Source organism: Strigops habroptila, chromosome 1 (assembly GCF_004027225.2).
Source record: "Strigops habroptila isolate Jane chromosome 1, bStrHab1.2.pri, whole genome shotgun sequence".
Classification (NCBI taxonomy): Eukaryota; Metazoa; Chordata; class Aves; order Psittaciformes; family Psittacidae; genus Strigops; species Strigops habroptila.
This window is the reverse complement of record NC_044277.2, coordinates 13911617-13937038: the sequence shown is the minus strand read 5'-3', so window position 1 is coordinate 13937038 and position 25422 is coordinate 13911617. Positions and strand designations below refer to the sequence as shown.

Below are 25422 nucleotides of genomic sequence, written 5' to 3'. Positions count from 1 at the left end.
AAATTGTTTTTTCTCTTTCCAATTTACATGAGTGGGAAAATATGTACATATATGTGTGTGTATATATATGTATATGTAATATCTATTCATCAAACGTGCAAGACAGTTTTGGGTAGGCATCAGGTCAGAAGGACTAAACTTTCCAGACTAAATTTTCCTGTAGAATGACTTCTGAGAAATGTGAAAAGCAGGAACGAACAAAAAAAAAAAAATCAACATTAATAAAATAATAAGAAAGCCAGACATCTGCAAACATGTCCTTGCAATCACACAAAACAGCTAATACCACATTCCCAATAGACTGAGTTGTAACATTATTTATAGAAACACATAAAAACACAAGCATATCATAATATCATACAGCTAAAAAGTCTTGCTGTAGAAGTTCATCAATACAGATTTCATAGTTGCTACATGTTTCCTTATTCACACTCCAAACTAATATAGTACACATATTGAAGGACAATTCTGTGCTAAGCCTACCCAGAGTGCATTACAATGTATTGTCCAGTGTACTGGAACTTATTTTACCTGTCAGCTGAATCACTCAGTTATTTGATATGAATATGTACCTGCATCACAGCAATAGCTGGAAGGTAACGAACAGAGCCATAGTAATTCAATGGTCTATGAGGGACCATTGATTGCACTGCAAAGTATATTCTTCAAGTTAGAAACCAGCCACATGAAATTCAAGTAACTGGTGCCATGGATGGAATTTGGTATTTATCGTCACTGATGCATGTATTTTAAACTTTCTAGCTGCACTCCGATACACACTCCGCATACGATACTGCGCTTCAGCTAAAACAAATGAAAACTATAGAGAACCCCTCAGTGCACACTTGTAACCTGAAAAAAATTGATTTTCAGAAGTCTTAACAGCATCTGAAAAATGTCTCAGGAACAACTACAGCTTCTGACTCCAGAGCCTGCATCCACTGTAAGAGCTGAAAATGTCCTTGACTGCAAGTGGGAGAGATACAACAAATAACTACTCTTTTGTGATCTAATGGATGGAGGCAAAGTCATTTTACAGTCCTGGAGGAGCAGTGTTAAGTACAAGTGCCATGATTCCTACAATGGTACAGGAAAAAAAGACACAGAATGGAAAGGAATAGAAGAAATATGGATGTATAGTGAAAATAAACCCATATCAAGAAGAAGGTTAAGATTTATTTACTTACAATCAAGCCATTTAGCATGTTGAGTCCTGGAACACAGTTATGATGCTATGATAAGGGATAAATTACTGCTTTGGGGTAATTTATGACAGTTTTTCCATGCTGTACTTTGTGTACAACTCACAGGGTCTCTCAGGCATTTTGGAGCATAACAAGAGCACAGCAAAGGAAATCAGCTGGGAATTAAGTTTGCTTGAGCTCTTCTGAAATATCAAGTGTTGTTTTCTGTACCTTGGATAGATGCCACATATGCAGCATATGCAAGAAACATTTGCATAGTAACTTGTGCTATAAGAAGAAAGGCCCTTCCGGATGAGCTGGAAGCTTCAGGGTTAGGGAAAAGAAAAAGGTGAGGTCAAGACAATGAAAACAAAAGAACGGGTGCCTGGTAAGAGGACAGTCAGCATTTCAAATGCTGCATGCCTCTGAGCACCACCACAGGAACATGGAACAGAGATTCCTCAAGTGTTACACACTTCCCCCAGCAGCTGCCTGGGCAGGCAAACACATTGCCTACCTGGAGCACTCGCACAGGCAACATCTGCTGTTTTTTACAGACAAGAAAAAGAGTGTTTCTGGCGGAAGGAACTCATGATTCCTCGGGTGCCAAAACATTGAGTCCAGAACATACCCAGGAAAGAAAACAGTACATCCTGGAAGTGTAACAGGATGACCCTCTCTCACAAACCTCAGTTGTTCTGACTTCTTTACAGGGATGACAAAGAAATGTGCTGATCTCAAGCAACACTCTACTCTGCTCCTGTGAAACCCCACTTGGAGCACTGTGTACAGTTCTGGTGTCCTCAGCATAAGAAGGACATGGAGCTGTTGGAGCAAGTCCAGAGGAGGGCCACGAGGATGATAAGAGGGCTGGAGCACCTCCCATATGGAGACAGGCTGAGAGAGTTGGGGCTGTTCAGCCTGGAGAAGAGAAGGCTGCGTGGAGACCTCATAGCAGCCTTCCAGTATCTGAAGGGGGCCTATAAGGATGATGGAGAGGGACTCTTTGTCAGGGACTGTAGTGCTAGGACAAGGGGTAACGGGTTCAAACTTAAACAGAGGAAGTTCTTTACTGTGAGGGTGGTGAGGCACTGGTACAGGCTGTCCAAAGAAGTGGTAAATGCTCCATCCCTGGCGGTGTTCAAGGCCAGGTTGGATGGAATCTTGGGTGACATGGTCTAGCATGAGGTGTCCCTGCCCATGGCAGGGGAGTTGGAACTAGATGATCTTAAGGTCCTTTCCAACCCTAACTGTTCTATGATTCTATAACACTTCTTCAAGAGACATGAAACAACAGTAGGCAGTGGCAGTTCAGATACCACAGTATCCATAAAACCTACACAGCAACAGGACAGCAAGCTGCAACTGTCTTCTATTAACTCCAATGACCTTCTAGTTCTGTGCTTTGCAAGGTCCCATGTTCTCAGATTTTCTGACCACTCAAGTCCCTTTTTAGGCAGGTGTGTAACTCTTAGTCATTCATACCATGTACTGGAGCCACCGCAGCAGGAAAGGTCTTCATATGTGAGAATTCAGAAGACGGGAATGAGTCTAGTATTTCAAGGCTTTGATTGTGGAAAATGACAACAAATCTTCTCACATGCAGTGATGCAAGCTGGAATGGCAGTGCTCAGGTTCCTCCCACCTTCAACATTCACAAGGAAGAAGCAGATACAGTGAACAGGAACGAGCATCATGCTTCTGACAGCCTGCGAAGGTTCAGTGCCAAACAGCTCAGATTTTTATCAAGCCTGCCCTTACTCTAGTATTAAGATGCTAATAATGCTGTAAAAGTCCTTATAATACATTTCAGCTAGGGGTCCTATGTTATTCACCACATGGACCTTGAAGGCGATGTTTCTGTTACACGGTTCCTCTAAAACCCAGTGAATGATCCATCACTAGAATACATGTCTCTTACTTCACCTTCGTTTAGAAGACGAAATGCATATTTGAAGGCCCTCTAGTTCCCTTCTTGGAAGAATACAGTGCTAAAGTAGTATAACAGGTTCTGAAAAGGACTATTTTGGAAATCAAAGGAAGGAAAAAATTGGCCTTATTGTGGTTATTACTGGGGACGTGTGTTTTTAGAGCACCAGGGCAGGATGAACAGAAAACTTACTGAAGAAATAACTTCAACAGGTATCAACAGCTGTGATGGTTTTCAATGAAGCATAAAGCCTTATTCTAGCACATTTTGCTAGCAGGAGAGAATTTTTTTTTAAGAAAATTTGGCACATTCTGTGGCCCGGCAGCATATTCAAGTAGCGCTTTGCCCTATATGAAACTCACACAGGAGCTTAGGAGGGGGCCCAACATCATCCTAAATGAGGGTATCATTTAATCCAAATATGCTTCTTAAACTCAGCCCCATCAGCAGGTTGCTGTCTATGGATACTTTGATCAGAATCACACATAGCACTGTTCTACCACTTTGAGGACAGTCTCTTCTATGCCAGCCAAAAGCAGGACTCACAATGAAAAATCTCAAAGTAACTTCTTCCTTCTCTGTGTAGTTATGTAAGGCTTTTTTTACAATGATCTTTCAACTCAGGCTTACAGCGATAACAGTACAATAATGGTGTTTCCAACAGCATGCAGCTCTCCCCAAGAGACATTCGAAGATATTTTGTCAAATTAGTTCCTTAACATCACTAAGTCTGGGGAAAAAGCACAGATCAGTAGTTGGGCCTGTGCCCTTCTATCCTTGTGGAGGTTGGATTAGCGTTTCTGCTGATAATAGCCTCAATCAGGCAGTTCTTACTCCAAACAAAAGTCTTCCTCAAACTCAAGACAAGCCTTCAATTACACAATCACGTACTATTCTGGCTGTAAGATCCCCAGAACAGACTGGATGGTGTGTCCTGAATGAAGAACAATGAAACAGTTTTAAGTCATTTTCTGAAACAGGAGTAGAAAAGAAAGCCAGTTCTCTCCTGAGTTTTTAAAATTAGGTTAACTTTCTCTGCAGACAACAGAATACAAACCCACTTAAAATATCTGCTAAAAGTATTACATAATGTTCTTTTAAAACTTTCCCTGTTTGCTCCAGCTTCAACTGGGGTATGAGCTGAAGTCAGTGGAAGTCTTTTCACCAATATCAATGGGCTCTGAATTAAGACCTCATTGCTTGTGTGCTAAATTAATTCAGAAAGGGGTTCTAATGGCTTCTTTCACTTAAAGATCTCCTGACTTGTGCACTAACAGACAGAGGGCTTTTTTTCCCCTCTTTTTGGAGGACATTTTGGAGGACAGTAAAGCACAGTGTAGCAATAGCTACACTGTGACCTGCATTTTGCAAGCAGGATTTCCAAAAGGCAGAAACTGCTGGCATGCAAATGTGGTACTCTTCAGAGAAAAAAATGTTCTCCAAAGGTTCTTCAAAACAGAAAAGCACTCACAGAAAGCTATTCCAGTAGCAACCTGGATTAGAAATATATAAACCATAGTAAGAATACGAGTAGACACAGTTTGAAGAAACTGGCAAGGGGACAGAACCTGTTTGGAGAAAAACTGATACACAGCTTTGCAGACTGCATTGTAGTTGAGAAATTGTATCTTAACGTTAGTGCTTGCAAACAAGCACTTTCAACAGACACATACTCTGACTTGGTGTAAATGAAGTGATAAGGAATAGGAATACTGCTGTCATCCTATCACTCCCTGTCTCCCCACTCCAGGATCATATAATTATGATCATATGATCATAAGTTTAGATTAGATATAAGGAAGAAGTTCTTTACAGTGAGGGTGGTGAAGCACTGGAATGGGTTGCCCAGGGAGGTTGTGGATGCTCCACCCCTGGCAGTGTTCAAGGCCAGGTTGGACAGAGCCTTGGACCACATGGTTTAGGGCAAGGTGTCCCTGCCCACGGCAGGAGGATTGGAACTAGATGATCTCAAGGTCCTTTCCAACCCTAACTATTCTATGATTCTATGATTAACACAGCTGTGATGCACAGGGGAATGTTTTATGCACTGTTGTGCTGCCCCATAGCTTCAGCTCTATTTAAGAAGGCTGGAGCAGAGCTGAAGTGCAGCGCAATGGCCAGCACCACTGTGGGGGAAAACAGCAGGAGCTGCAGACCACCAGCTTTTTGTGAGCTTGCGCTGGCTTTCATAAAGCATATGTTGGCATGCCTTTATATGATCAGACTAAATAAAAATGTTTTCTCTACATGGCAGAGAGAGACTACATTAAACACACATCCATACATTTATCACTAGCCTGTCCTTCATAGTCCAGCACATGTTTATTCTGCCTCTTACTAAAGTCCAAAATTGTATCCTCAACTGCACAGGCAAGGAATAAATCTCGAAGGATGCTGCCCTGAATTCCTGAAATGGCAGCTGCCACTGTCTGACTGAACGTGACTCATACACCAGCTGATGTGTCCAGAGGGGAACAGAGAGAAAGAATAAAGAAGAAGCCTGGAAACACACAGCTCTCAATGCCAAATATAGGTTTATGGAGAAATCTATCTGGACTGCGGCCATCAACGGACCCAAATTTATAGCCAGTGGGTCCTCATTGTCCCCTATCAATAAAATCCCAACTTCCGTAAGCAAACCTAAAACTGATGGTTGGTGACCAGAGCTCTTCAATTCGGCAAACTCTCAAGTAACACTTTAGATGTAGGGGAAGAGGGAACCCAGCCAACACTGAAGAAAAGGACATAGGAATAATGAATGAAAGGATGAATAGCTGAAGGGAAAAGGAAGAGTTTTAAACATTTGAGAAAGACACTGATGCTCCAGCATGTGCACTGCCTTTGACATGACACAAGATGAGGAAAGCTCATAATCACAGATCACAGCAAAATGAAGGAGACCAAACGCTCCTCATCACAATCCACATGACACCAAGCCTGAAGGAATAATTCAGTTGAGACATCAGCTCTTTGAGATAAAATGCAGCTTACTCAACAAATCAGAGGCTTTTTCCCCAAACACAGTGAGCAAGGCTTAATCAAGAACATAATGTCATGTGTGAAGGACATTTTGTTGAAAATATAGTGCATGTACTGAAGAATACTATTTTTTTCATATTATGTGACATCTAATGGGCACCGAACCAAAACACCACAGAAGTATCAGGTTTACGCTATTGCACTGGACTACCCAACAACATTTGACAGTGAGAAATTATTGCAGATACATAGTAGAGGGTCTCTGCAGGTTCCTCTACACTGTTACCACAATGATGGCTTTTCTTCCAAGTTACTACAGCTGCTGAAAGCCTTAAGTCATCATAAACCATCTTTTGGAAAGATATGTTTCCAAATCTCATTTGGAAAATATGTTTAAGCTTTTTTGTCACTCCTTCTTCCCTGTCTAATCAAAATCTCCATATTGAGCCCAGTTTTGAGTTTTCTTAGCAGTTTAAATTAGAAGCAACACTATTCGAGTCAATAAAATTACTCCAACATGTAAAAAACCAGTGTCTGACAGGTAATTTTCCACTGACAGCTCTTACCATAATACAGGTTACAGAGATTACTCTTTTAACTAACACTGAATGTAAGCAATTAATGCAAAATGTCTGTAAAGTCACTATGTTCACTACTTGTGTCCTTTATATGTAATTATTTTCATATTAGTAAGGAGACAGTTAAATAAGACTACCATCAAGCAGTAGATGGAGCCTATTTGTCATGCAAAACAGGCAGCTGAACATCTCCATTTATTTATGCATTATTTTACCTTTTGTTGCCACCTTGGAAAGCATGTGGAATCTATGAGACATTTTCACGCATCATTTCTTGCGGGAGAACGTCAAGTCACTTTTTATGCCCTCAGGCACACTTCTCCTACCTGACCTCAATAACTGTCCATATCAACATTATTTTTCATACCTTGTGTAAGCAGCTGGAGGTTTCGGACTTCTTCTCTCACCTTCAGCTGAAGGACTTGCTGCAGAATGTGCTGTCGCAGGCTTTCCTGGGCAATGCCCATTCGTTCAAGCTTTTTGTCAGTAAGCCTCAGCAAAGCACGGCCTGGATGCAAAAGGCAAAAAGAAAAATCACCCAAGGATTTCCATTAATGCAATATTCTTACTCTGACAGCACAATTTGCTATAGAAAAAAATCTTGGCCCTGAAATACCTCAGTCTGAGAGGTTATTGTTTCATCAGTTGGGTACTTCCTTAATGTCAGAGATCTATGTTCAACTCCTCCCTTTTCTTTTGATTTTCTGTATTGTTTTGGTGCTTTGTGAGACAGTAAGTCATGTAAAATAGGTGTCTTGTGCCATGTTAGACAACCAATTGCTGTTCTTCAGTGCCGGTTAGTATCCCACAGGTAAGATATCCCCTATAAGTCTACAATTGGTCCAGGTTCCTAAATAGACCATCACCTATTTTCAAGCATCTACATTACTGTCAAGAATCCACCAGTGAATGTGAATTTTACCAACTTAATCAATTTAAGGCATACTGAGGATGAATATCATTGCAATTCAGATATGTCTATAGTGTAATAGAATCACTTCTCAGAAGGGCCCTGTACTTTGTGTCCAGCCTTCCAAATCCCTCTCAACAGTAACCTATTACAGCAAAACGGAAAAAAGAGCCAGAGATTTCCCTTCACACTACTAGTCATATCTAAATCATTCCTGAAAATGATGTTTGTCCAACTATAAAAAGGCATTTACCCAACTAAGGAGCCTATGGTCTTTGCAGGCAATCACTCTCAGTTCATGGCATATCTTTACCTTTAGGATAATGTTGAACCATGTACCCATGCAGATTGTAAATGTTAAAAAAAAATCAAACTATGCACACTCCCCAGATTCTGCTAGCGGAACTCTAACTCCATCTTTTGGGCATCGCTATGCTGTAAGTAAACAGTGCACTGGCTAGGCCAACACTAAAGGCGTATTTGGACCATGCAGAGAGCTAAGGCGTCAGGCAGAGCTTTACTTTAGGAAAAAGCCCCAAACTTACTTACTTTGGTCTTCACCACTGCTGTGGTGAAGCTAGCCCAGGGAGGACTGCCCTGCAGCTCCCTAACTGACCCTTGATTCCCAGTACATATATTTGCTATCCAAACGCGCTGTGGCCAATACTGCCATATGACACTGGAGCTACACGGATACTACCCTGGATAACGGCATGTGGTTCAGTTCACTTTTTAAACAGACTCCAGTTTTTACCTTTCTAGTTCTGATTGTAAGTGCTTTTTAATTATTAAAAATCCTGTCTTTGATTTCTCAGGCTTTATTCTGAAAGCAGAAGAAGATAGTGAAGAGCAAGTTACACTCTCTGCAACACAGCAGCCTCTGTGCTAGTATTACTGTGGCTTTTGGATGAATGCTAAAATTTAGCTCATCATAAAGTGTTACTCAACATAGCAAGATAAGGCCCTTATTCAATCTCTTTCCTTACAAAACAGCAATGAGTACAGAATTTTTATTATTATTTTAATTTAAAAATTCAAGATAAATGCCAAGAAATTAAAGGGACACATTATATTTGCCCCAAACCAAGCAGTTAGTGGTATCTTGATACAATGCAATGCAAAATAATGGGATATTACTGTTAATAAAGCAAGATGTTATTGATCAGATAAAAAAAGACGGAGTTCAAACATTTTCTGCCCTTCCATGTCTCTCAAACACTACACACTATGGAGGATGACCTTTTGATTAGAAAAACTTGCTTTGGAATCATAAACAAGAAGAATTCTATGGGTTAATGTAACAACAAAATACGAAAATTAATCTTTTGCAGTTCAATGCCAGCTGTCCAATTCCCTTGGTGATACAGATAGTAATAATGACTTCAATTTTTATATCATCTTATCACAGTAAAACATCTTAAAGCAATTTATAAAGGATGTACAGCAGTCCAAAAGTATGGTCTGTAATGTCAATCTAGCAACTGAAAGCAAATAAAAATAAACAAGCCATCAGTTTAAACAGTGCCAACACGCATGCCATCTTAGGGCAGGGAGTCAGCAGCAGTAATATGAAAAGACAGACAATGGCCATGCATGTCATCCACTGCCCTCCACCTCTTTTTGGCCACGGATACAGTCACTACTCTTTACTTCCTCTGGGCAACTCTTTATTTCATATTCAAATTGGTTTTCTGTCCCAGTCACTGCCTTTGGAAGTTGAGTGTGCACAAAACAGAGACGTCTCTTTTCAACTCCTGAATGCCAGCTCCTCTGTGGCTTGGGCTCAAAGCACCATGCCATTGGAAAAAAAAGTCTTTGACTCATACTATCTGCAGCAACTTGCACAAGTTGCCTTAAATTAACTCTTTCTTGCACCAAGTCCAATGTGATGTGTTGAGGCAGTGATGAGGCGAGAAGACAAACATCCAAATGTGGCATTCCAAGAATGCAGTAGGTGACCTGCACTGAGAAAATTCAATCCTCCCCATACTTTCTTCTTTCAACACTCAGAACAACAGCATTCAAGTCAGAACTGGAATAATTTTTTATTCTGGTATTAAGTCATGCCTTTGAAACGATACTGCTAATTCCTGGATCAGTCCCCAAAGCCAATTAGTTTCTAAGGCCAAAGTCCTGACAATCAGCTAATGATTTCAGAAGCTTCACTGTCTTGCTTCCTGTACTCTACATATCAGACAGAGTTATCATTTGGTGCTAAGATCTCTGTAAGGGTTATTGAATGTTGAAATGGGTTGTCCAGAGAGGTTGTAGAGTCTCTGTCTTTGTAAACACTCAAAACCTGACTGATAAAGTCCTGAGACAGCAGCTGTAGTTGTCCCTGCTTTGAGTAGCAGGTTGGACTAGACGATTGCCTGAGATGCCTTCTAACATCAGCTGTTCTGTGATTCTGTGAAACAATCTGCATGAAGGATCTCAAGAAGATCTGTTTTCTTCACAAAAGAGAAGATTAACAAAGGACGTTAATAAGCATATACAAAAGATGGTCATTTTGGCAAGCATCATGGTTAGACAGCTATACAGTAAAAAACAGGGATAGATTTTTAATTCTCAGAGAGTGCTGGATAGAATATATTATCAAGAGCAGAACATGAACAAATGCAACATTTTCTAGAAGTGTACACTGATCTTTGCTAGGACATAAGTAAAGGAACTTCACCTACATCTCAGGAAAATTTCCCACTGCTACAGAACTGGCCTTACCTCTTAGACGTAGCAGCTACACGCATAAAAGAGATCAGGAGATTTTATTTCTATTGACAAACAGAACCATAAAGATTGCAGCCACAAGCACCTAGGCCTTGGCTCTAGCTAATTGCGAGGCTGGAAACCAAATGCTTTAGAAAGCCCACAACTCCCTCATTATCTGCATGCATCTTTTAACACCTCAACCCCAGCCCTCTCAGCCCTCTCATACTCAGGACGGATCAGCCATGGAATGTTCTGAGACACCCCGATGGCAGACACAGAATACCAAATACTTTCCAGCTTAATAATGGATTGATGGCCTAATTTTTTCTAATATGACTTAGCTGCTGCAATTCTCACTTGATCAAGCTGGGATGAGATGAAAATTTGAATGGAGGGAGAAACATTGCATGCCACAGAACATTAGTATGAGTACAAGCGTTGGTCCGATGAGGTTGGCATTGGCCCTAGAGCAAGGAATGCGGCACAGTCTGCTGTACCTAATCACAAATGCTTGTACCTCCCTGCACTGGTATAACCTACTGCTCTTCAACCAAAGCCTGTGAAGCTGCACCAACTGCCAGTTCACAGAAATATAGAGGGACACCTCATGAAAGTACACTTGTAATGAAAGTGAATGAATAGGTAAGAAAGGACTTATTAAATGTGTAGGAAGAACTGAAGAAATACAAGGAAATGAGAGCAGATATTTAGTAAGAGTCTGGTTTCACACAAAACCCTGAAGAAAACTATGACTAATTTAAAGCTGATGAAAATGATAAACCACTAGTGGGAACAAATGATGTGTGTGAAACATGGCCAAGAAAGGTCTCCTGAGTATAATATGATAGGTATACCTGATTATCAAGACAAGATATTTGGTTTACTTACCATAGGACACAGAATCTAGGAAAGAAACAAGGTGGAGAGTGATCACAAGAACAAGGTGGAGAAGCCAAGGACATCAGAAAATGCACTAATGCCAGACCAACTGCTCACCCAGCCCTGCGTTCAGAGTGGTAGTAGGAGATACATTTTGAGAGAGCTATTGGGAAGGCTACTTTCTGAAGTCATTCCCTTTGTACCATGCTAGTATCCAGAACTGTTATACTAGGGTTATTAGAGAATATGGCATTTTTAGCTCCTACTTATTGTGCTGATGTCCATAAATCTGTCTTTTTGATCTTCCTGATACTGCCTGCCTCTGCAGCCTCCTGAGGTAGCAAATTCCAGAAGCTCAGTGCCCATTTTTGTCTGGTTTATATTGATTTCTTACTAATTGCTTCAAGTGTTCTCTAGTTCTTGCACTGCAGTATTTGGTTAACAGTTCAACACTCAGCTTATCTGCTGCTTCTGTGATTTGTAAACTTCAGTCATATGCCTTTTGATCATATTTCTGGATGGAGCCAACTGACCAACCTAGAAAAACGAGAACATGGGATTCACTAAGCCCTTAAACTTTGCAAGATGAAAACTTTTTCAAGTTTATACTTAAATGCTGCAAGCGCCATTTTAAATTGCTGTTGACACAACGGGATAGTCTTACTTAATTGATAATAATGTGCTTCTCTAGTTTTGCAGTAGAACAATTTCAAACACATTGGTTTTGTATTTACCTCTTTAGTTCCACAAACATACTCATAATTATAATTCAATGGGGTTTTCTGCTTGAAATAATCTGAACATAGCTTTCCTCTTGCTTATATAGGCTGATTGTTGGTTTCTCTTCACTTTAGTGCTTAAAAACAAGCCTTCTAGGACTTACCAAGTAAGACATTTCCATGACAGACAAACAGACATTAATTTAATTTTTAAGGTGCTGGTGAGACACAAGTATAAAATTCTTAACATATACTCAGGAAAGAAGAATTCGAACAAGAACAGGCAGAGAGAGAGGCTATGACTTCATAGTGAGGAATGGTGAAATTATGAGAAGAGGTGAGGAAAAGAGTAGTCACCTACAGAATGAAAATGGCCTCGCAGCGGCAGCGGAGGAAGATGAACACCTGGCAAAAAGAAGAACTACTAAAATAAGCAACGAAGTTCGGAAGAGATGAACATCAGGCAAAAAGAACTAAGTAGAGAAGAAAATAAATGGATATGAATACAAATGAGGACACTGGGTTCAGAAACATCTTGTAAAAGAAGCAGCACAAAATGGCAATAAAATTTTCAGAGCAACCTTGATACAACTTCACGATGCTGTTCTTGATAACCCATCAGATCTTCTACAGTCCTAGATTTTCTGCTTTTTACATGAGAATTTAAGAGCACGTCTCTCCTTCTCATACTACTCTCATCACTAGTCAGCCAGACATATCAGCCACTTTGTCATCAATGCCTTGTGGCATATCTATAGCTTTTCTTGCAAAAGCAGTTAGAGCTGGCTCATCTTATTAATCATTTTAGCTCTAAGACTGGTGCAGACTCCTGGTAAACTGCAGCTTGCATTACCACCCTCTTTGCCCCACTTCAGCTATCTAATATCTCACTAATCAGGGAAGATCACTTGCTTCAAATGTAAAAACGGATTCATTCTTCACCAGACTTGCCATAGCAGCAAACACTTTATTGATCTACCTACTAGCATAATGGCAACTGCCAGCCTAGATGATGAATTAGCTCCCAAAATTGTTATTGGTAGCTGCCTGGTACTTCTGACACAATGAACAACTCTCAACTGGGGACCAGCTTAGACAGATAGGAGACACAAAGGATACTGGTATGCAAATAAAGCAGAGGAAACAATAGTTTCTAATGATAGGGTCCAGAAGGAGCAAAGATGACTAACCTCGATGAATATCAGAGATCCCCAACTGAGGAAGTTCTCCAACATCAGAGCCAGCATTCTTGTGCTTTCTCATCCTGTTAACAAATGCAGCAAACCTCCATGGAGCTGTGGGAATTTCTGGTAAATCACATAAATGGGAGAGGCCCATGACTCTCGTATGGCTCCAGTGGAAGTGCAGGAAAGCACAAGAAGGCATTTGCTCATTTACCAAATTAGCTTTGGACACGCTTTTGTTTGTTAACGTAGTCAAAGAAGAGTAAAATGATTTTCTGACTTTTTCTCATTCATTATTTGCTGGATCTGGATGAGGCCAGCTCTACAGTAACGTTTCTGAAAGAAAACACTGTCAGACTGGTCAATTAATGTCTGCTCACACTCAAAAAAGCAGCTATATAAACAAAGGCACTTTCTGAATATTATCTGCAGCCTTTGTCTTCACATCATGTCTGTTTATAGCTCTGATAAGAGGAAGTGATGACTATTGTTACTGCTGCCAATAAATGTACAATTGAAGCCAGTTTATTTCCATACACTCCCTCTCAGGTCGCAGTTCTCTTGCACCTTTCTGCCCTTCCTCCCCACTTCTGAAACACAACCATGAAAGAAAAGCAACTCAACACAATCTTTGATTTAGCTGCATTTTCAAATACAAAATTAGCAGCAACCAAGACATGGGCTGCAAGCGCACACTGCCGGCTCATGTTAAGCTTCTCATCAACCAACACCCCCAAGTCCTTCTCTGCAGGGCTGCTCTGAATCTCTTTGCCCAACCTGTAGCAGTGCCTGGGATTGCCCCGACCCAGGTGTAGGACCTTGCACTTGGCTTGGTTAAACTTCATAAGGTTGGCATCGGCCCACCTCACAAGCGTGTCAAGGTCCCTCTGGATGGCATCCCTTCCCTCCAGCGTATCAACCGAACCACACAGCTTGGTGTCGTCGGCAAACTTGCTGAGGGCGCACTCAATCCCACTGTCCATGTCACCGACAAAGATGTTGAACAGGACCGGTCCCAACACCGATCCCTGAGGGACACCACTCGTTACAGGTTTCCAACTGGACATCGAGCCATTTACCACAACTCTTTGCGTGCGGCCATCGAGCCAGTTTTTTATCCACCGAGTGGTCCATCTGTCAAATTGATGTCTCTCCAATTTAGAGACAAGGATGTCATGTGGGACAGTGTCGAATGCTTTGCACAAGTCCAGGTAGATGACATCAACTGCTCTGCCGCTGTCCATCAGTTCCGTGGCTCCATCATAGAAGGCCACCAAATTGGTCAGGCAGGATTTCCCCTTAGTGAAGCCATGTTGGCTGTCACCAACCACCTCATTGTTTTTCATGTGCCTTAGCATGTTTTCCAGGAGAAACTGTTCCAAGATTTTGCCAGGCACAGAGGTGAGGCTTGATAAATATTAAACAGAACTGTTATAGATATGTAACAGCCTTAGTTATCAAATATTGAATTAATTACTCTAGTGTCTAATGATTGACAGATATATTACAAAATAACTTTATTCTAAGACAATATTGGTTCTATAGAGAGAAGGGAAAGGGTTAATGAGAAATTGTGCATCATGATTACTGGAAGTGGTTCAGTAAGTAATTTACTGTACTGATGGGAACTATATTGATTCCTTACAAGTCTTGAGTAAAAGACTGTTAGACACTCCTATTTTTCAGCTGAACATATTCAGGATCTGATGATTTTAATAGGAGGAAATAATAATAACTTGAATTCCCCTCTGAAATATAAATTCAGGTACAAATCATATTACACTACTTTTCAAATGTACTGTAAAATGTGAGACAACCATTTTTAATGCTCTCAGGAAGGACCCGATAGGACCCACAAAGTAAATTAAGGATAAATGTAAACCTTTAGTAAGCAGTCTATAAATCCACATTACTTGTTGTATATACATTTGCCAACCTACTTCCTGGCCATACAAAATTATATATTATCTACAGCTATATATAAAAGTATAAAGACATATAATAATGTATTGAGCATTGTATTTTTTAAGAAACTAAATCCATGTTTTCTTGTATCTGTGTGCTAGATTTATGGTCCCCATCTTCAAATAAACAACCTCAAGGTCTTCTTTTGTTTGTGATAGCATGAGTGAATCTGTCAACACCTTTCATTTTGTCCACCATCAGCAGGACACACAGTTCTTCAATTCCTAGTTCATCTAATGTCGCTCAGTGTGCAACCCATTATGCATTACATATCCCATTTCTTTATTAATTAAAAAAAGAAACCACATTAGATCATGCCTGCTGGCAAATCTCGTGTTAATTTATTCAGGAGTAAACACACATTCATATATTATAATGCACAGCTTCTACACAGAACCGATTAGGAAAGGGAAAGCCAATTTGGAAAGCATTAGAATCGACTGAACTCGTTACAGCAAACTCAAACAAAAGCCTTTCCTTGAACTCCTAATGGTGGATCTTATAAAAATCAGTTTTCTTCCAGAAAAAAATAATCATTTATTACCACATGGAAAATAACCACATACACATGCACACAAAAAACCCAACGCTCATTCCTGAAGTGCCCAACCCCACTGGAACTGGGAAATCCTTGAAATGCCACAGAAAACTGCCTTACCTTCTGACATTTCTAAGCAAAAGGGGTTCAGCAGCTCTGCCTAGAACTGGTGTGTGCACCCGGCAAAGGCAGTAAAGCCCCGTGAAGCACACATGTGAATTCAAATAAAGCTGCCATTTAATTAAGTGACAAACGACACCTGCTCCTATCGCAGACAAATGTACCCTGAGCTATTCGAACCACACTAGTATGAAGCACTCATGTGGCTGAAGACCAGGCTCTGGGAGCCTGCTGCCCCCATCTAAGGGACAGGAATTGTCAGTAAATATTGCTGCTTGCTCTAATTTGCTACTAATCAATCCAATCAATACCTCAAAGGTGCTACACCAAGAAATACACACCAAGGACACTATTCCTCAGTATGCAATATATGGAAGGATGAGGGAAGACAATCCATTTACATGCAGTATCTATCTTTCCTATTTCTGTAATACCTCGGAAGGCAGTGGGGGCCACCATTTCTCTTTTTCTGCGATCTTGGGGAAAGCTGTCCCTTCTTCCTGATTATCTAACTGCCATACAGCATTCAGGCAAAAACTTACACAAAGAAGTAGTATTTGGAACATGTTTAATTCATTTTCTGAGGTTTTTTTTAATGCCAGATGTGTGGGAAGTAAGGAGAACCTACATAATGTGACCAGACAGCTTACTGTAGTGCATTATGAAAGCTCTGTGGGCCATCTTAGGTTTCAGCAGACCAGAATTTGTGAACTTCTATAAGATTTTCCAATCACTGCTTTGATTAAAACAAACAAACAAAAAAAGCAAAATTAAAATGGTATTAAATATTAAAATTATCTTTCACATTCCAATGCTGAGGTACACCCAGTAGTACATTATTTCCCAATCTATACTCTTATCTTCCTCCTGCTCCACACTGTTATCTCCAAGCAGCTTTCAGTAGTGCTTTCTTCCATGCCTGCACCAGCTTTACCTTCATTTTTGACAAAAAATGAAATTGAGAAAGGTTTTGTGTTAATATTCATGATGTTAATAATTCATGTTAATAAAAATGGAAAATTAAAAGCAGCATGTTCACAGGTTAAGCACTGCAGACTGCTTCAACTCTCCTAGCCTGAAGGAAGTCAGCTCTCCTGCTGCACTTTTTGCTCTACCATTTCTCTTTGGAAGATTTAACTAGCAGCCTGGCACCTGTCAAGCTGCACACACCACCTCTCATGGGCCCTTAACTTATAGTTTATGCTACCTATTGTATAACCTAGGGGAAGATACTTTTCCTATTGTTAGAGTTATCTCTACTCAATTATATGCACGGTCTTACAGACACACACTGATCTGTTGCTGCATTGCTGGTTCAGTAGTACAACCAACTTTGCAGAGCTCCTTTGCTTTTCTTCCAGCCTTTGTTACTATAGCTGTGAAGAGAGTCAGGACGTAAGAATTTTATTCTTCTGCCCTATTCCTCCTATTTAATAATTACACTCAACCTGTAGAAGACTGTGAAACCACAATCATTTTGGATGAGAAATAAAACAGATACGTACGCAATGACTGATTGTCCTGATTTGTAAGCAACTGCTCCCTGTTACAGAAACCAGACCTTATGCTTTTAAATTTTGACTCCTGTTTTTGACTCCATGCATTTGACTCAGTAAGACATTCTACCATGTATAGAGAAACAGGAATATTAGTAATAGTAGTAATAATAATATAATATAAAAACCGCTGTTTGTGCCCTTGCCTGTCTCCAAGACCAGACACAGAAAACCCACTCCAGCCATCGGGGAGCATCCCGACAGATACCCAGCCCTCCCTTCCTGCACACCAGGAAAAGCACCAACTGCCCAGGCAGGTGGTTAGCTTGGGGGCAGGATTTGAAAGCCCTCAGGCTGAGGGGGAAGCCAAATTTATTTTTACTTCTGCTCTTCTGCTCAGACTGGGACAATTTTGTGCATGCATAAAGAAGCAACTCCAGACACCGAGGTAAATCCATAAATAAGAAGAGAAATGGGATGTTCAGGCACCTCCAGGCTTTTCCAGCAACCACACAAGGGACTGTTCTGGATGATAATTCAGGATGTCAGTTTGCAATACAGAGCATCACACCTAGGTCCTACATTAGGTGTAACGGGGTCTGCATGTGTTGCTCACTCTCTGGCTGCTCAGCACCAGATCACACTCATAGAAGGGTTAGAGCTGGAAAGGACCTTAAGACCATCTAGTTCCAACCCCCTGCCATAGGCAGGGATGCCTCACACTAAACCGTGTCACCCAAGACTCTGTCCAACCTGGCCTCAAATACTGCCAGGGATGGAGCATTTACCACTTCTTTGGACAGCCTGTACCAGTGCCTCACCACCCTCACTGTAAAGAACTTCTTCCTTATATCTAACCTGAACTTCCCCTGTTGAAGTTTGAACCCATTACCCCTTGTCCTATTGCTACAGGCCCTGATGAAGAGTCCCTCTCCAGCATCCTTGTAGGCCCCCTTCAGATACTGGAAGGCTGCTATGAGGTCTCCACGCAGCCTTCTCTTCTCCAGGCTGAACAGCCCCAACTCTCTCAGCCTGTCTTCATACAGGAGGTGCTCCAGCCCTCTTATCATCCTCATGGCCTCCTCTGGACTTGCTCCAACAGCTCCATGTACTTCTTATGTTGAGGACACCAGAACTGTACACAATACTCCAAGTGAGGTCTCACAAGAGCAGAGTAGAGGGGCAGGATCACCTCCTTCGACCTGCTGGTCACGCTTCTTTTGATGCAGCCCAGGATGCGGTTGGCTTTCTGGGCTGCGAGCGCACACTGAAGCTGGCTCATGTTCAGTTTCTCATTGACCAACACCCCCAAGTCCTTTTTCACAGGGCTGCTCTGAATCTCTTCTCTGCCCAACGTGCAGCTGTGCCTGGGGTGCTTAGAAAGGAGCTTGGGAGCAAAGCAAGAATGTAACAACACTTTCTAAAATACTCTCTCAGCCTCCAAAAGCTTGTAGGTTAGGCACTAATTAACAAAAAAAAGAGTTGGCTAATTTGAGCTACAGCTGAGCCTAAGGTCAGTGGATGGCATCCAGTGATTGTAGTGATACTTTGAGCTGCTTGTGAGAAGAACCTCATCATCATCTTAAAATAGCAGAACAATCGTCCCATTCACAATGGGATCTGATTTAACAAGAAACAAGTGCTGCAAGGTAAACCTAAACTAATTAAAAAGAGAAGTTAGCTCCATAGTGAGGCCAATTCACAATCAGAGCCATGTAGCAGCAAAATGCATGATTCTCAGGTCCTTGTGGTCTTCAGATGAAGTTTTTGGAAGACACATTTCAGAAGAGCTCAGGTTATTGGGGTCTGCAGAAGGAGGCAGCAGTACTGAGAGGCTGTTTACCTCTGCAGGATATCCAGCATTCCAAAAGGCCTTGGAAAAAAGTATGAGAAGGAGTAAAAAGAAGAAAAAGAAATGTATACAAACCAAACAAGTCCTAGTAAACTCCCAAACCTCAGGAAATAGGGTTGGGGTTTTTTGCTTTATACTATATTGTCTTTCTGATAGCTTCAGTGCATTTTCTTTCTACTATAAATTTTTTTTTTCCCTTTTAGAGAGTCCGCATCACTTCAGAGGAGCAAATGTTGAGCACTGTATTATGTATAAATCTTCCATTACACCTTGTTTTTACAGAAGAGTATACAGAGAGGATGCATTTGAACACACTATGACCCACCTGTAAGTCTTTTTGTTAAAGAGGCACCGAGTTGAACAAACACTAATGAACCAATAAAATCAAATTAGAGAAAAAGCAGCAACTGTGGCTCACGAATGTATTATAACCTTTATTTACAATATTCATATAATAATTTATACAGAGGAAGAAGACTGGAAACTACCATCACAGAAATTTCCGATGGAAATACCAAAGAGTAGCTCCCTAAGCAGACGAAAGGAGCAGATTACACATTGTTTAAGCACACTTACTTTTACTCACAGAATATGCATTAGATATCAGTGACACACTGGTTAAGTCTTGGGTTAGACACTTTCCTGGCACAAAGAGTGACTATTCTGACAGGTTCCATGAAGATGCATCCGCTCATATCAGAGCCCGGACACAAATATACAAAATCACTTTTCCACTGGTTTACGTGCACACATACAGAACAAAGAAATGAAATACATCATTTTCAGCCTGGCAAAACTTTCCTAAACCACAAGGGTCTAGAAAATGGTTTCTGAGTACTAACACTGAGCCACAAATTTAATCCTTAGTCAAGTACTAAATTGTTTATCTTCATCTCCATTCATTAGCTTGCACTCAGTCTTCAATACAAAAGCCAAATCATTTTAGGGTTAGTTTCAAATGTAGTTTTGGTTATGCACGAAATACAATTTCTTCTTCCTACATAATAAATAAAACATTTAGGCTTAACACTCTTTCCTGGATTGTAGACTCATGTCTTGTGACACCCCAGCAAGTCACAATATTCAGGTAGTGAGATGTGAACAGCAGCAATACAAACCCAAAAAGCAACAACAGAAACTAAGAAATTATTTACTTCATCTTCCAGTACATAATCAAAATTCCAAAACAAACATCCTGATCTTTAGATACTCTTTGCTTTTACATAACTCTCTCCTGGAGTCCTCTTTACAACACACATTGTGCTTGGTTTTCCTCACCAGTGTTCTGTTTTCTTGCCACTGGAACAAGTCATTTTCTGCAGTTTCCTCAGACTGCAAAGCTTCCCTGGAGAAGGAACATGTTGGGCACCACATGAGCACCGGCAGTCTGAAATCCTGTCAATACCCCAGAAGTAAATCAGCTGGATCATAGCTGTCTACAGACTGAAGTATCAACTACAAATCCTTTGGCACAGCTGCGTAAGAAGCTGATCTAAATGAAGTTATTTCTACCCTGCTCCTGATGACCTTTGAAGATGGGCAGGCCAAGATTCCTTCTCCAACACACATTGAGCCATGGACACTCCTGGTCATGTCCTCAAGACCTTGTATCTGTTCTCAGCAGCCAGGTGCTACTTGAACAATACGGAGGAAATCACATTCAGGTCCATTCGCAGTGGAGAGGGAACATTTTTGTTATTCTGCTAGCAAGAAAAGGACTTGGCGTCCTGGTAGATACTAAATCGAACATAAGCCAGAAACGTGCCCTTGCCTTCCGCCAGCAGCCTCCTGGGCTGCAGTAGGGCAGAGCATTGCCAACAAGTTCAGGGAGATGATCCTTCCCTTCTACTTGCGCCTGGTGAGGCCACAAATGGAGTATACCGTGTCCAGTTCTGGAATTCGCAGTACAAGCGAGACATGGACATACCGGAGCAAGTCCAGCAAAGGGCCATGAAGATGATTAATGGATTGAAGCATCTGTCAGACAAGGAAAGGCTGAGAGAGCTGAGACTGCTCAGCCAGGAGAACAGAAGAAGATTCAGCTGGATTAGGTGTTGGGACATCTTGTCTAGACTGTGCTTTTGCCAACAAAGGTTGGACCAGATGATCCTTGAGGTCCCTTCCAAGCTGGTATTCTATGATTCTACATTATTTTCAGGAATGTTGTGGAGTTTCCATTCTTGGAGATACTCAAAAGTGATGGGACACTGCCCTGGGCAACCTGCTCTGTCTGACCCTGATTTGATCAGGGGGATGAACAAGATGACCTCCAGAGCTGCCTTTCAACCTCAATGACTCTCAGATTCTATTCCATTAAGGTAGAGAGCAGCAAATCTGGCTGCCTGAACTTCAATAGAATTAGCAAGGTCAAAATTAGCAGCTACTGAATACAAGTCTTACATAATTTGTATATCAATATATTCCATTGAAATGTGCAAACCAAGGAGAGAGGTAAAAAAATACCTAGCTACTTGGGACCTCCCTCAAAATTGTTTGTACACTAGTGTACACCAGCTGCAGTATCCCTCAGTAGGAGCATCCAGACATTAGACACTGGATTTCTCTATAGGAAAGCCTATAACTAGCAAGGTTAGAAAGGCAGAAGGATGGGCAGTAGGGTAAAACAAGGGGGTTTTCAGCCTTCTGAAGCTCACCCGATGTCACACACTCTGAAAATAGGGCTGCGGCTGGTTCCAAGTATGTGCATTCTCCACTGTCCGTTCCACTAAACTAACCGGTGCCACCATTGTCCAGGCACTGGAACTCAGTCATTTCTACTATCAAATTACCCCAGCGTTTCCTGGGATGATTCTGGCCTGGGCCACTTAATACTTTGACAGAAACTCTGGTGTGTGGTTCAAGAGTGAGCAGAGATTGGGGGCTCTTCCCCTTAGATGGTGTAAACACAGCCATCCTGTCCTGAAGAGTAAAAGCCCTCAGCAGCATGGCCACAAGCCCTCCCTTACTGACTAGCCTCAGTGCCAAAAGATGTTTGATGAACAACTGTCATCAACATGGTGACATTATAGAGCCACGAATTCTGTTGTCAAAACCCAACCAGCTCTACTAACAAAGTACATCTGCTACGTAAGGTAACTATCTGTTACGTAAGGTAACTTACCTTACGTAAGGTAAGCTACATCTGTTCAATCTTAAAACTCAAGAGGACTTCCAGGATTCATTATCTCTTCCTGAAAAGCAAAAGCATAAGCTGGTTTCTCAGAACTCAGAAATTCAGAAGCGAGACAAAAATTATTTCCTCCCTTGCGAATTCTATGTGTCCACTGGTGCAAGCCAGAGCAATTGGAAAGGATTTCCTCTGCTGTTTCTTACCTGTTCTAAACTATTAAATAACAGTTCGCTCAACAGTGGAAGTCAGGAAAAGCAATGGGTGAGCTGCTTGGTTAAGTTTTTAATGACTATGGCAATTTTATGTAAATTTAATTTTCACTTCTAGGCGTTTGAAGAATTCTGTTTTCAGACCTATCTCACCTCTTACTTATACCACATGATGTTCCAACATGTCCAAACACTGGAAATGAGGAGGAGAAAGATACGAGGTGTAAACGCCTGGGATACTGTTTGAGGAAAGCAACACCGCATTTCTTCAAGGAATCCTGTTTCTGTGAAGTCCTCTAAGAGACAATGTGTGAAAGCAGTAATCTCAAATCCAATTTTGGATTACTTCCGAAGGGCAACATGCTGCATATCACATTGCACTCGTCAGAAGATCTGTCAAGGATTTTTACACATATATTCTTCCTGATTCACAGGGACCATTCATTACAGTTGTAGGGTATGTCTGTGTCAGTTCATTTGCATTTCTTGGGCACACTCATACTGCATTCTGCAATCCTCACCTCTAAGCTAGTACTGCTTCTGGAGCACTGTCAGGTCACATAGGAAGAATGCTAACAAATATTGGTCTCCTCCTACCTGCAAGTGCAATTAGATTGCTGGCCCAGGCTCCACAGGAACAGCTTTAAAGGAAGAGCAATAAGAGCATCTCAGAAAGAAAGAAAGGAAGACTGGCAAAAATCTGGTACTTCTAAAGATAGTTACCAGGTTTTGGTCTTTACCTAAACACAATAATTAATGGGATAAAATATTATCATTCCAGACTTGGGATAAATACCATGTGATAAAAGTAAATCGCCTTCCTACAACTCTGCAGATTGAACATCTCCTGTGAAATAACTTTTCTGGAATGGGAAAGCATTTGCTTGTTGCTAGCCAAGAGCCTCCTGCTGTTGCCCATTGGCTGGGTAGTAGCAGCGCTGCAATGGGACTGCTGTAACAGAAGCGTGCACGGATACCTAGAAAACTACTCTGCTGTCACAAAGGTGGTCGATATGAAGACAGCTACTACCGGTTTGTACTGTTACAGTTCTTGAATGGTACAAAGCTGTTAATAAGAAACAGTCTCATTGCCACTTCCCACTCTGAGTTTGGAGATTCACCGTACATATTTTCATCAAGCTTTAAAGCACTGTACCGACCACTGCAAAAGGTTTACCTAGAGAGGTGAGGGAAGAGGTTAGAAAGAACCACAATGCCAGGATTTTAGAAAAGTCCTGACTAAACCCACACGCATGCTGGCCACAGGAACATTCGCATCTAGAGACAGAGGAATCCTGACTTGCAGGGTTTTGGAATTGCCAGCCATTCAATTGCCAGCCTCAAGCCTGCAAAACCTTTCACTAAACACTTGCCTAGATAAGAGAATCAATTCAAGTCTGCCTGAAGAATTCCAGAATGATTGGGGAAAATGGCTTTTAGAGACCTGAAGGACAGAGCAGCACCCAGCTAACCAGGCTCTTAACATGGAAATGTTGCTTGCTATGACTGACTTCTGCAATGCAATCAAGAGTTTTCTGAAAGCAAGAGACCTACACTTCAATATGGAGGATCACACAATCTCCATTACATGAAACAGCCTCTATGAAGCGAAGTGATTTTAAAAAGAAAGAGAGAGAGACACTCTTATTTCAAATCCAGGAGCAGTTTGTGGGAAATCCATGAACTAGATAGGAAATTCTACTTGTGTGATAAAGTAAAATATCGCCCCATATATATTTACCTACTTGGAGTGTGAACTCATGCAAAGTGTTACTCATAACTGAGGCATTCATGCTGTTATTCATATTTTATATCTCCAATTTTAATAGGCCATTTATTACAAAGTTATTTTCACACAGTCTTTGTTCTGAATTTGTTGTAAGGCCTGTCTGGATGTTATGGCAGTAGTGCTTCAAAACGAAGAGAGGAGTATGAAGTCATCAAATGACAAATGCAATGAAATTTCAAGATATTATTTATTATTTTTAATAATAAAAACCCAATAGTATACCAAGATGAAAGTTGTTCACCTTAAAGCATTTTTACTATAGAGTCGTAAGGCTGTGCAAAGCTAAAACAGCATTTGCTTAAGGAGGCTGAATTGCGCCTCTACCAGCTAAGTTTCTCTCTATATTCTCACACTGATATCTCAAAGAAATTAAAGCTAACACAAGTTATTTCCAGTGCCTTTCTTAAAAATCTTTTAGTCAGGTGGTACTGTTACTTTTTATCCTTTATTAGTATTTTTGGATTGTGGTAAAAACCCACATAAGTGGAAAGACAAGTAAGTATAATTTTTCATGAGCTTTCTTGTCACCCTAAAAGAGGAATAAAGAATTTACATCATCTCTAACTGCTACATTCAGTCCAGCCGTGGCGTGGCAGGAAGGCAGTAAGTACATTATTTCTCCTTCCATTAAGTTCTAGTTCTACATAGTCTTAAATACTTATAGGAATTGGAAACATGATCAGTTGAGGTAGAGATCTATGGTCCAGATTTGTCTCATTCTAACTCGGACCCACTGAAGATTTCTATGACTCCCCCTGTTTCAGTGGGTTAGCAGCACATGGGTTCTGGTATGAGTTACATTACTCATACCACCACAAGTTTTGAAAACAATGAGGCACATATAACAAGATTTGCAGAAAAAATTTAGGTTACAGCATCACAGCTCTCATCATACTGTTGAGAGGCAACAGTCAATACAATACAGTTTGACTATTCCATTTTACAAAGGTACTGGAGAGAGCCCTGGTCATCCCCTTAACTTGGAACCTGCCCCAACTCCCGCTTCTATAACTCTGTTAAGCCACTGCCTGACAGCTGGCAAAGATAAAGCTCCCCTCTCATGGGGTCCATTACACTGGGCATTTCCAGTACATGACCACAATACGGTTGCCTGAGGCGTGACTGAGGAGTAATCAGGACAAAGACATGTGATCTCCCCACAAATTTATATTACACAGGATGGTAGCAGCCACACACCAATATCTAAAACTAGAGATGAAATCCTGCCTGGATGCCACTGGAACAGGAGAG

The 25422-nt window shown here is 41.1% G+C and overlaps 1 protein-coding gene across 2 annotated transcripts in view; it reads right to left on the bottom strand.

The window, feature by feature from the left end:
- SAMD12 (sterile alpha motif domain containing 12) overlaps nt 1-25422 on the bottom strand; it is a 172642-nt gene that overhangs the window by 83397 nt on the left and 63823 nt on the right. For both annotated transcript variants that reach the window (XM_030493885.1, XM_030493894.1), the window contains exon 4: nt 7039-7179. In XM_030493885.1, the coding sequence (XP_030349745.1) occupies nt 7039-7179 (141 nt within the window). The remainder of the gene's footprint in view (nt 1-7038; nt 7180-25422) is intronic.